This window comes from Thalia democratica, chromosome 1, assembly GCF_965202585.1.
Source record: "Thalia democratica chromosome 1, ktThaDemo2.hap1.1, whole genome shotgun sequence".
Classification (NCBI taxonomy): Eukaryota; Metazoa; Chordata; class Thaliacea; order Salpida; family Salpidae; genus Thalia; species Thalia democratica.
In genome coordinates this window covers 75437378-75450968 of record NC_139165.1, presented here as the reverse complement: position 1 = coordinate 75450968, position 13591 = coordinate 75437378, and the positions used below count along the sequence as shown (strand labels likewise).

Here is a 13591-nt window from a genome sequence, read left to right as displayed (position 1 = left end):
CTAGTTTCAACTCGTTAAAAAATGTAATTGCAGGCTGCATAATTTAAAAAAATAACGTATAAAGAAATTTAAAAACTCGAGCAAAATTGTAATAAAATGATTTAGTATTATTGTGACTTAGGAAATACTATTGTAAACAGAAAACCAAATTGAAAGTGTATTTCTAGATATAAAGTATCAAAAAACTAAATTTTGTTTATTTTGCACAAGTAGTATTTTGCACAAGTTACTTAGTGGGTCGAAATTTGACTAGATCTTAACCGTACGTTACCCATCTGAAATCTTAACTGAAACCTGACATTATAATAATCTCTCATATAGGGAATTTCGGAATTTTAGAAGTTAATACTAAGTAACTTATTTAAGCCGCACAAAATACTTAATTTATTTTATAAATAGGCATGTTCTAAAATTACTATACTAGAGATTAAAAAACTATAAAAGAATGAACAGTTTGTTTTACATATATTAAAATAAATATTAAAACATCATTTCTGATCTAGTTTGAGGAAGTTTGACCGACTGGTTGATTACCTCACATAAAAATTGGTTTCATCAACAGCTTCAGTTAATGCAGTAAAATTATTAATTTCAATGCTAAGATTTATTATAAGCAAGTTAGTTGTAAAGTTAAAAACTTAATTTTAAACTTTTTAAACTATATGTTTTGTGGTAGAATACCATTGAATAGTATTTGACTTGGAATAACCTTTAGGAAACTAAACCTTAATTTTAATACTTTCTTTATACTTAATTTAAATTCAAAAAAAAAATCAAAAGTTTTACTGTTAATTTTGTGAACAGAAATTAATCGATTAAAATTTTTTTTTATTTAGGTTAAAATTTGGTTTTGTAACTGTAGCATTCTTTTTGATGGCTTGTTTAATACTGTTTGAATTTATTTTTTCTCTAGTTATTAGCTTATAATAATTTACCAGAAGAAAATAGTGAAAAGATAAAAGCTTGTGATGAACTATTAAAATAAACAACACATTCTAATTGCTAATATATTAAAAATTAAGATAAAACAAAAAACAGTTGTATTAATAGTTTAAAATTCCTTGATATATAGATTTTTTAACAATAATAATTCAAGTTATAAAATAAAATTGAGTTTAGGAATCTTTTAAATGAAAAGTTTGTAGTCATTTCAAATAGAGACCTCAAATCTATACTCTTTTATAACCAAAAAAAAAAGTTTTTGGAATAAAAACTTAAATGGTTATCAAGATTTTTTATTTATACAGATTAAACAAGTAATAACAAAAATATGTCAAATTAATTTCTTTCAAACAACTACTTTAATCACTATGCTATAAAAACTTTTAGTGTAATGTAAAACGACAAGTATAAACTAAAAAATTATCAAGGTCAAAATAAAACTATTAACGTATTTAAAACATAAACCATTTAATAAATACAGTAGACTTCCGCTTGAGTTCGCACTTTGAACAAAATCAAAAAGTGCAAACTCAAAAATTATTACCTTTTTTTATAAATGATAAATCTAAATATGTTATATTCAACAACGTTATGAATAAATATAAAATCAACTATAACATAAAACAAACATTCATTAAAAAAATAGATCTATATAAGCTGTTATGTATAATGTATTTTTTGTTTTATTAGTACTTACTTAGTAATAAACTTTATTTAAGTTAAATTTTAGAAAATATAAATTTGCACTTTTTTTAGGTAAAAAGTGCGAACCCAAGAGTAGTCTATCATAATTAATATTTATTAGGCATTATGCAAACCTGTTGTAGAATAAATAACTTAATAAAATTTTTATCATAAAAAGGCTACTTAAATACAATATAAACCAGGTTAAATAAGAAGTGTTTTTAAAAATCAAATCAAATAAAAAAAAACTTTGATAAAATAATGTCTGCTACTGAAGTCTAATATAATGCAAAGGATGAGGTTCATGACTGCTTGCAAGTTTTTCTAATCTGATCTTATTCTAATCTAGATTAGACCTTTTGCTCAAGATGTTGATAATTGAACTGAAATCTTTCTCAACAACAAAGGAAAAACTATAAACAACAATCTAAATTCCTCTCAAATGATTGGATACTTTTGCCTTAGTTTTTGATTAGTCCAAAAGCTTTTATATTGTTCTTTGGAAAAATTTACTTTAAGTTCAAGGTCAGTTTGTAAGTCTGAGAAGGTTTCCTGTAAGTCGTTCACTTTAAAAAAATCTGCCTCGAAGGGATCCATATTTTTATCTATATAATAGCTTTTTTGTGTAAAATCGAAATGTTACTACCTAATATATTGAAATTGTTAAAAATTCCAGATTTTTTAGGTTTTTTTTGCCTAAATTTACAGGTTTTTCCATGTTTCTAGGTAAATTGGCAACCCTGTATAGTTTTATTTCTTAGTCTAACTTAGTGACTTTTCAAAAAACAATTGGAAATATCATGAGGTGATAGTTAATAATATATAACATAGATTTTTACAAACCATTTATGATCCCAAATAATATATATGTCAGGTTATAAAATGGTGAGAGGGATTCCGATCGTCTATGATCTATATAATTGTTAAATAAGAACATATATGAGTGAAAATATGTAATTTACTTGAAAGTAGGAGTCATAAGTACTTGATTTTTTTTTCTCTATATTTTACATTAAAAAAATCTATTTTTGTTTAAGTTTTACCTCGAGTCAAATATTTATTAGCAAGCTAAAACTAGTAAAATAACAAGATAAAAAGAAAAAATTTTCAAATCGCCCCCTTTTCGCCCCCTTACCAGTTATCGCCCACCCTTTCGCCCCCTTACTAATTATCGCCCTCCGACTTACTAAAATCGCCCCCAGGGGGGCGATATCGCCCACTTTGGGAAACCCTGGTCTACACCATTAAATCAATATTTATTAAAAAAAAAAAAAAAACATAGAAGTATAAAAAGTAGACAGAATTTGGATTTGAACGTAATATTGTTAAGTTGTAAATTTTATTAGATTTAAGTAGGGATGGGTCATGTACGACCTATTAAAAATAGGTCTCTGGCTTTTTTTTTTAAACTGTACATGTTTCAAAAAAAAAAAACATTTTAGAAAAAAATCTAAAACTCTTTTTTTTTATAAATTTCATAATGTTCGTTTAAAATAGTTTTTAATACACAAACAGTAGTAGATATTACTTAATATTTAATCACTTTTATACTTTTTAGTAGTTCTAATATAGCTGTTATTGTATACTTTTTTAATATATCACTGGACAAAAAGACTTGTTTTAAAAATATGTTCTGCAAAAGACTATTTAACACCGCCGAATTTCAAAATCGATTACCCTTACTTAAATTAAAGTCAAATTCTACAAGTTTTTTAATTAGAATATATGATTGTTTTATAGTTTTACTTTAGTAAAGTATTATAATTTTTATTAGTGTTTAAAACTATTTATTGGTTATAAGTTTTAATTGTTTTAATGTTAAATAAAAAGGGTTAAACTTATAAGGACTAAAATCACTATTTAAGTAAAACTTAGACTTTTCTTCGATAAGTAGTTTTATGGCTCCACTGATGAGCCTTAAAAAAGTTGTTGCTTGGGGTTATTTACCCTAAACAATACTGAAACTTGACATTAAAATCTTCTTTTTGTGTCATGTTTTAAAAAAAATCAATAAACATTAAAAAATGTATGAATTTTCAATTTAAATTGAATCTTTTGTTCAATACGTTTCAACCACTTATTTAATCATGTATAATTTTGTACAATCTTTTTCTTTATCATAAGTGAAAAGTTATAATATTTGTTAATACTTATAGAATAATTAAAACTTTAGTGTTCACAACTATGGTCAATAAACCTTGTGTGCATAAAAACCTGCATTAGTATCATTCAGGATTTGATCACCATTCACTTATTTCAACCATGTTGAGTTACCCGGAATTTTTTTCTGTTTGTAGATCACTGCAGGGTTGCCACAAGGTCAGGAAAAAATGGGGGGTTTCAAAAAAAAAGTCAGTGATTTTCCAAAGTCTTTAAATGTTAAAAAAAAATATTAAAAACACTTCATACTAAACTTGCAAAATTTTCCTAAAAATTTACAAAATTACTTAATTTCCAGTGCCTTCATCTGTTAAAATTAATAAATGAGTGCAAAAAGAAAAGAAATGAAGTTTAAAAACTGTGGCTAGATCTAAAGAAAAGGTTTTCTTCAACAAGTGTAGGAACAGCAGATGAGAACAGTTTAAGTAAAGTGAGGTAAATTGTTTAAATGCCAAGAAAACTAAATGAGATGCAGACCAGATAAAGGAAATTATATCTTCATTAGATGAAGAGGTTGAAGTGCTAAAGAAACGGAGAAAATAAATTTTAGTGAATTAGTAAAAAAGAAATGTGTTTGATTAAATTCATTATTATTTTAAGGTTTAAACTGTAGAAGTTTGTTATTGTTTTAAGGTTTTAGTTGTATAAGTTTGTTATTGTTTTAATGTTGCAATTGTAAAAGTTGGTTATTTTCTAAAGGTTTATATTGAAAAATTATATGTCTTTTTGTTTGTTTAGATATATTTATGTTAGGAAATGCTAAATATTGTTTCTTTTTTCAAACAAGTTGTGTTTATAAGTTAGAAAATACATGTATTTTGCTGATAGAGCCGTTTATTGGAAATACATCATTCATACATAGATGGTTTAAGTGATGTAATGAAAGTTAGATGGTTGAATTCAACAAAAACAGTTGTTTTAACCTGTAAAAAAATAAGATTAAAAGCTTTCTTAAGTTCTAAGCGTTTGATTATGTGTTTTTTAATAAGTTTAGATAAAGAGCTTGATTTATAAAATCCAGGAAAATTTTAGTTAAAAGTCAGGAAAAATTAGGAAAAGTCAGAAATTTTTTTTCAGCTTGATCTGTGGCAACCCTGCCACTGGGTTTCAGTCTTGCAACATACAATGCACAGGATTGTCAAAAAACCTGGAGTTTGACAATTTAGACTAAAAAACCTGAAATTTGAGAAATGTTGCAGAAACCTGGAACTTTGAACAAAAATCATCAAAAAACCTAGAAAAACCTAGAATTTCAAAACAAAGTAGTAACATTTTGATTTGATTCAAAAAATCTATAACATTGATAAACATTTTTTGTCATCAACAATTTTTTTTTAATTTAGAAACACATTTATAGTAGCATTAGAATATCTTTACAATGTTTTTATACTACTTAATACAGTTTTTAACCTTAAATTAAAAGTAGACCTAAAAGCGTGTATTTCAATACCTGGAAGACATTCTGAAAGCCTGGAAGAAATTACTCAAAAACTAGTGGCAACTCAATAAGAAAATAAATAATTGCAAAGTAAAGAGTCTGATTCTGAAGTTTTTTTCTATTACAATTATAAAAAAATAGAATTTTAATACTCTGCCTTTTGCAACTATGAGAGTTTTCTTGGGTGTTAAAAACTAAGGATATAAAAAAAGTAAATTAAAACTCCAAGAAAACTTTAAAACTCCAGAAATTGTAAAAATATTTCCTAACACTCAGACTAGTTTGATTTCAAAAAAACTATTTTTAAAACTTTTGTTATGTTTTGTGATATTTACCTCTTTTTTTTTCTGAGTAACCACCCTGGCATCAGTAAATTTGGCAATATTGTTAAAAAGGCAGGATTTTTCAGTACAACTGATTTTAAGTTTTTGATTTCAAAAACTTTCAAATGGTCAAGTTTTCAGTACAAATAGCGGAGAAAAGTATTTTTGTTATTAGAGGTTGAAATTTTGCAAAACATTTGCATGATTATATTCAGATTTTTTTTTTGAGTTGGTTTTTAACATTAACTTTTTTATAAATGGCACTTGGTTTTTTAGCCTCAAGTTTGATGAGATTGGAACAAATAATTTCAATACTTATTTCATAGTACTCAGGATTTCCTTGGATAAGTAAATTTAAATAGAAAAGTTAAAATATAATAAATACACTAGATTTTTCTATATAGAACTTATCACTGGACCAATTGCTTTTGCATGCACAATAGTTAATGATCATAAATTTTATTATTTTGTAGTAAAGTTTACAAATGTAATTTTTATACATTTAAAAGCAATTTTTATAAGAATTTTAAGTCTAATAAGTTTAAGTATATAATATACAATTTTTTTATTTTTTTATTTTAATGTAGGGATAACCAAAGTGGGTTATATTGCTCCTTTATATGCAGTTTACACTATTAATCGGCCAAAAAAGGGAAATATATATTGTAAATAAGGGCAATTATATTTTATGAATATCTGCAAAGGGGACTTCATAAAAATGAGTTTTGGAAACTCTGGTTAAATTAAACAAAATGTTTTGATAAAAGAGGTCATCAGTTATAAAAACTCATAATTTGATTGACTATTATATGTTATAAACAGAAACAATTTTTTTTGTTTTTGTCACTTTTCATCAGTTTACACTTTACGTTATATTATTTTGTAATTTAATAACTTTATATTTGATAACAAATTAAAAGAAATATATTTTAAGAGAATAGGTCAAATGTGCACAAAGACATAAGTTGCACCAAGGGTCCATATGCACAAAGGTACATTTTTGCTCGAATAAAAAAAAATATATTAGAAAATAAATAAAATATTAAAAAACAAACTGGAAAAAAAAAGATAATAAATTAATTACAAAAAACCAAAATAAAAGAGAATAAAAAATTACTGATTGATGGTAAGGGTTAAGAGTAATAGTGATAATACTAAAAATTAATAAAATATTAAAGTTAATTAAAAAACAATTAATTTAAAAGTCTTCAGCATGTGCAAAAGTGACATTTTGTGCTGCAAAAGCGACCCCTTGTGCAAAATTGACGTTGTACAAAAGTGTTTTGGTTCAAAAATGTCCCTTTGTACAAAGGTGCAAAAGACACTTTTGTGCAAAAGTGTCTTTGTACAAAAGCGTTTTCATGCATATTTGACCCTCTGTGCATATTAGACACCTACCCATATTTTAAATATTGAAATTGGTAAAATGTCATATTATTTTTAAAATATTTTTTTAGTTCGGAATAACAACTTGATAGTTTTTAGGATATGTGAATAAGTATACTACAACTTAATGTGAGTAATTTTTTTTTTGTGCGAGAACATATAAAAAAAAAGATGTTTATTATAATTTTTTTTTTGTTTCAATTTCAACTATTTAATAAGTTACCTATAAGTAATAGTCATTTGTATTTACTTTGTATTTTTTTAAGTTTAACACAGATAGTTTTATCTATGCTGATTAGGATTCTTATAGATACAGCTACTTTTGAATTTCCTGCTAAAATTTTTTTTTACATGTGGTAGTTTGTCACAAAAACACATTGTGCAAAATTTTAGATAATATAAAGAAAACTTTATGGTGGCAACTCTTGAATTTTTGAAAAAAAGAGTTGAAATTCAAGAAAACTTACAAAAATTGCATAAAATTAGGAATTTCCTCCATAAAACTTTATTTAAATGGTTTTAAGTTGTGCACAATGTGTTCATGTGATAAATCACCACACTTAAAAAAAAATAAAGCTAATAGCTCTAAGGTTGAATTTTTTTGTTCCATGCTGCAGTTTGTATTGGGGTGGTTTTTAGAAAGTTGAATACCCTTAGTTTTAAAGTTTTTAAAATTATTTGAATTTTGCAAGGGTGTTCTTGTTATATTTTCAAAGCGTAAAGCTTTTTCCAGGAGGAAATTTAAAAGTTGCTTTTTTTTTTAAGCAACCTAATGCTGATAGTTAACTCAGCTGACCAATGATTATTATGTAGTTATAATAAGCTCTTAAAATATCAGTCTTTACTGCACTTAGTGTATGTCTAGTTCAAAAGATGTTTAAAGTTTTGATTTGAAAATGTTTGATTGACTTAAAAATAAGATTAATAATTTCAAAAACATTTAGAAGACCAATTAATCAGGTTCAAATCCTTTTCACAATTTGCTATTCAAAAGTTTTTTCAATTTTAGAATTGATTAGTGTTTTGTTCCAGTATTATTATTAGTTTGCTGGTTCAAAATCAAAATGTTTTAAAAAGTCTTAAAATGTAAAGTAGTATTCATATAAAAAAATAAAGCATTATACACAAACTAATATTAATTTAAAGTGGTGTATCAAGAAGAAAAATGAACATGAGGTATAAGTAGTATGTACCAAAAGCAAACATTTATTTTTTAAGAATTGAAAATAATCTTAGAATGACTCAAGGCAGTTTAAAGTCTCTCAGGGTACTTTTGGTCTTTCAGGGCATTTTTTGACTCAAATAGTGGCAACCTTGAGTGTTTATTAAAAAAAGTGTTACAAAATGTACTTAATAAGTTTTAAAAATCAATTTTAGTTAATTGTTAGTACATATTATTTTAAAAACAAACTTTTCTTGTATGGTATACCAATCAAATTATTTACAGTAGTTTTTTCAATATGATCAGTTTAATTATTTCAAAACCTAAGTACAAACTACTTTCACTCAACCAATGTTTTAAATACAGAAAAATTAGACAATATTAATGGCCATCAAGCTGTACTCATACTGGAGGAGCTCTTGCAGCTACAGGGTGAGAATTTGCCTGGCGCTCAAGAGCTTGCAGTACGAAACCGTGGCAGTTCACTTGGTGAAGAACGGAGGCGAGCAAAACACTGAAAACTACAAAAACAACTTGAACCCGAGCGCTCAGGTGCCCACTTTTGTCGATGACGGTTTCAAGCTGACACAGTCGGTTGCCATCATGGAGTACATAGACAGCAAGTATTCCGAAGGTCACAAGCTCTATCCGGACAACATTGATAGCGCTGCAAAAGTTCGCCAGGTAATCAGTATGGAAGTTATTATTGCTAGTTTAGAATATTTTATAAAAGTTTAATTCTTAAAGAAAGATGAAGTTGTTTTCTGTGCTTGAACTTATTACAGGTTTGTATATAAAACAGGGCTGCCACACATTCAGGATATTAAGGACACTCAGGATAACACTCAACTTAAAAAATTTTAGGATGACTTAGAATATTTTAAATTAGTTTCTTAAAAGTCAGGCTGACACAGGATAGTTTTGTTTTTTTATAACAAACGGAGGATAGTCTTAAAATTTTTGAAAATCTTGGGCTAGTTTTTTCTAGATTTTGAGTGAGAATTAGTTGATTTAGTTACAATATTTTGTTAATTTATAATCAATTTTGTAAAAGAACTTAGTTTTTATTGATTTTGAAAAGTAAAAAGTTTTTAAAGGACTTTAAAAAAACATAGGATGACTCAGGATAATTTTAAGACAGTCAGGACAGTTTTATGACTCAAAGAGTGGCAACCCTAATGAAAGTAAATATTTTTATAAAGGGTTGTTTAAGTATAACATAATCAAATAAAATTATACCTTAAAAAAGCGTTTTGGTATAAATGATTATTTATAATTAAACTTGGTATTGATAAAAAGCTAGTTATTAAAATTGTTTAAAGTTTTTGTGTTTTTATTTTTACTAAAGTAGTAAATGAAACTTACACTAGTCATTCAAGTCTGACTTGTTTATATAAAGTATGCAGTTTTACTTAAGGATTTTAACCTTCATCAAAAAATATTTTATGACATAGTTTTCAAGTGTGTTAGACTGATTCAATATTATAAAAATGGATATTTAATCAATTTTATAGTAAGTGGATTTATAAATAGTATTAAGCATGTAAAAAAGTTAGAATAGAACTTATTGAAGTTTATTTAAGACTAGGAGTAAATATAAATCAACTAAAACTGCTACTGAAAACAAAATATAAAGTTTCAATCAAAATAAGTGAGGCTAATAAAATATATTTTAGTCCACTTAACTTAAAACTACATCTGATTGTAAAACAGGAAGTACTCAAACTTGTGTTTATTTTCGTAATTAAATTTTTTTATACTTAATATTTTTAACTGCAAATTATGTATTAATTGAAAAATTAAAAATGTTCAGGTTATATCAAAACAAGTAGTTTTTTCACAATGCTGCTACGATTTTGAGTATTAAGTACAAAATAAATTGTGCTCTGATTTATATAAATATTTCATATAAACATATACTATTTGAAATAAATTCACAAATTATTTGGATAATCTCATTGTAAAACAAATTAAATTTGTAATATGTTTTTTTCCTGATTTTAATCATCTACATAAGCTTTTAGTTGAGTCTGCAACAAAGTATTCTTTTAACACTAGTATGTATCATTTGATTAGATCTATTTTTTAATTAAAAAATATCCAATAGAACTTGGCTTATATGTTTAAAAACATCCTTCAACAACCGTATTTTTTTATAAACTTGGTATGTTTTAACTGGGTTGGAATCACTTTTGCATGAGGGGACACTTTACACAAAGGGTCACTTTCACTGCACAGGTTGACATTTTTGCAGGTTGTCACTTTTGTACAGTATAACTTTGCACGTGTAACTTTGTTTCATCCTGACCCTAACCCTATCTCAGACATTAAACCTAACCTTAACACTGACCCTAAGCTTGACTCTAACTCTGACCCTACACCCCTGCAAAGTTGATTTCCACGGAAAACTGTCACTAGTGCAAAGTTGACTTACTGTGCAAAAATGACAGATTGGGTAAAAGTGACTCAATGCAAAATTGACTGCTTGTGCAAAAGTTACCCTTCGTGCTAAAGTAATTTTTTTTTGCAAAACAGACCTCTCCCAGTTTTAACTTGCTTAAATCTAAAAGTATAATCATAAATTGTCTAATTATTGTTACAAAAAATTGAAGTACAAGTGTTTGTTTTTAAGCTGAAAATTTTATTTTTAAGTCTTAAAGGAAAACAAATATTTATTCTATTAATACTGCAGTGCAATTTTCTGCAAACAAGTTGCTGAATGAAGTTGGCCGAGTAGCAACAAATTGAGAAATTTTCATTAAAATACAACATTTTATCGAAGGTTTGCGAGATCATCAACAGCGGCATCCAGCCGATCCAGAACCTGTCGGTTTTGCAGAAAGCGGACGGGGAGGGGCTGGACAAGGTGGCGTGGGGCAGGCACTTCATAGAGAGGGGGTTCGAGGCGCTGGAGCGAGTGCTGCGGGGGACGAGCGGGAGGTGCTGCGTGGGGGACGACATCACCGCGGCGGACGCCTGTCTCGTCCCGCAGGTGTACAACGCCGAGCGGTTCAAGGTTTGTTGGAAACGTTTGCTGTGAATGAGCGTTTGTGTTGGTTTTAACTGTGTACAAGCCATACTTGATGTGAATGAACGTTTTATAAGTAAAGCTGTTGTAAGTGCGATGGATTTTTGCAATCAACAATAACATCGCCGAAAGTCTGCAGAGCAGAAGCCTGGACTTTCGTATGCCGTGAGACAGGCTCAAGTTTAACCAAAGGGTTGATCATGCAAATTCGAATTTTAGACCACAAGCTTCGGTAGACTGAGGCCGGTTTTGTCCTTATTAGGAATCATCAGCCAGCCGAATCTTGTGGTCTGATGATCGAGTTGGTATGATCAACCCTTTGGATTTTTGCACTTTGAATGTTTTAACAAGTTGGGTACAAAGTAATGTAGTATTAACAACGCCGAACGGTTCAAGAATTGTTGGAGAGTTTATATTTGCTTCAAATAAGTGTTGTGTTTGTCCAGTTGTTGTAAGTGGTATGTTTTTTAATACCTGGATTATCATGGGTCTAGTTTTGAAAATTAAATGTGAGGTTTAGAAAGCGGTCTGGGCTTTGTGAAACAGTACAAGGCATTATTTTTTATTTAATTAATTAGTATTTATTAATTAGGTAGTACAGTTATTTTATACATGATTAAAATATTTAGTTTTATTAACAAAAGCTGGTTTTGTTAGTTATTAAAAAGTTCTAATATATTTAGTTTTAAGGAACACCAATAAAAGGTCAGAGCTTAGTATTGGAAGTAGTTTTCAAAATAAAAAACTTGCTTGACTACCTATTGTGCGTGGAATTTACTTTTTACTGATTAAAAATACTACTTTAGTTAAATTATTAAATGTTGATGTGTTTATTACTACAGGTTGATATGGACCGGTTTCCGATCATAAAAAGGGTCAACGAATCGTTGCTAGGCGATAAAAGGTTTAAAATGGCCCACCCCAACAACCAACCTGACTGCCCTGACAACAACTAAACAAGAAGAATGGAGATTATAAAAATTTCGGTAGAATTTACAACTAGATAATTCATCTTTTAAATTATGTATACATATATTTTTCGTTTATTTTATTGGTTTTCGTGTTTATGTATGATCTGTATATTCTCGAATTTATTGTTACTTTGTGTTTTAAAGCTGCTATTTTGATCAATCAGTTTAAATTTCTATCTGAATAATATCAACCTCATGCATTAATACACAATCTGTAATTATATTGAAAACTTGTTTATATTATTACGTTTTAAACAGTAAAAATACAACTTAGTTTGAAGTTTTTAAATTAACGAAGCAGATTAATACTATCACTGTTTTTAAAAGCTTCCATAATAAAACTAAATACTTTTTTACTCTGAGCTCTTATTTTAGGTTATGTAAAAAAAATTTGACACACTGTACTTGAATTTTATAGGTATGCTGATTGTGAGGTTTCAACTAAAAAGTAAAGTTGTAAATTGTAAAGCCTAATGTTAGATTTTTAAATTGTTTGTAATTTATTTCCTAACATTTTAAACGTTTGTTCCTAAACTTGACCATATTTTAGAGTTAGATGAATTTTGCATATTTTATAAGCTATTTTAGCTAAAAGTATGTTAATCTATTTCAATGTTATAATTTGTACTGAGTTTGAGCTAATTGTAAACTTTAAATATGAGGTTAAAGTTGTTATTTATTAAAATATTGTATTTATTAATTTTGTTTCATAAGATTTGCGTTTAGTAGTAGTTTGTGTCATTATGAGCAAAAACGCGTTAAACGAGAATTGACCTTGTAAGTTGAATAAAAAATATTTTTAATAAAAAAAATGTTAAAGCTAACGAGAGATGGACATTCTTCGGTACAGTATAGTTATAGTTAAAATACTTCTAGTCAACAAAATTATTATGTTAAGAATTTGAAAATACAAATAACATAACTATTAATCGTGTCAAATAACATGATTGTATATTTCATCTAGGTTACTTTAACATTGAACAACATTATTTATAATTGCTAAAACTTAGTTGTTATTAAACTTAAGCTATTATTCAAACTTTCAATAAAAGAAAACAATGCAAGTAAGCTAGCTTTTAATACATTTTGAGGATAAAAAACGAATTTTGACAGTTTCAGTTACGTTTATACACTAAGATGTTTAACGCTTAATAGATGCTGGTTAATAAAATATTTAAGAAGTAAAGTTAGAAATTTATAATAAATTTAACTAACTTCTGAAGAAGTTTTTATAATTTTCAACTGTAACCTTTATTCTTATTATACTAAATTAAATATAATAAACTTAACAAAGTGTAATAATGTTTTCAGGGTTGCCACATGGTCAGGAGAATTTAAAAAAATGACAAAAGTCATGAAAAAATAGGGGGTTTTGAAAAAAGTTAGGAAATTTGATTAAAAAAAAAGTCAGATTTTGTCAGTTTAAATTTACAAAACTCCTTACTTTCAAAAGCCTTCAAATGGTAAAAATTGATTAAAAATATTTTAAAGTCAGAA

At 27.1% G+C, this 13591-nt stretch overlaps 1 protein-coding gene across 1 annotated transcript; it reads left to right on the top strand.

Moving 5' to 3' along the window:
* The first annotated feature begins 8466 nt into the window (after window positions 1-8466).
* On the top strand, window positions 8467-12787 carry LOC145831468 (maleylacetoacetate isomerase-like). The gene is made up of 3 exons (XM_082938742.1): window positions 8467-8779; window positions 10878-11111; window positions 11966-12787. The coding sequence occupies exons 1-3, from the start codon at window positions 8480-8482 to the stop codon at window positions 12077-12079; spliced, it is 648 nt and encodes a 215-aa protein (XP_082794868.1). The 5' UTR covers window positions 8467-8479; the 3' UTR covers window positions 12080-12787.
* The last annotated feature ends 804 nt before the right edge of the window (window positions 12788-13591 follow it).

Excerpts from the sequence above, each read along its gene's own strand:
- LOC145831468 (XM_082938742.1), top strand. The coding sequence starts at position 8,480 with ATGGCCATCAAGCTGTACTCATACTGGAGGAGCTCTTGCAGCTACAGG. Across the intron at positions 8,780-10,877 it reads GCGCTGCAAAAGTTCGCCAG|GTTTGCGAGATCATCAACAG; the intron begins GTAATCAGTATG and ends ATTTTATCGAAG. Across the intron at positions 11,112-11,965 it reads ACAACGCCGAGCGGTTCAAG|GTTGATATGGACCGGTTTCC; the intron begins GTTTGTTGGAAA and ends TTATTACTACAG.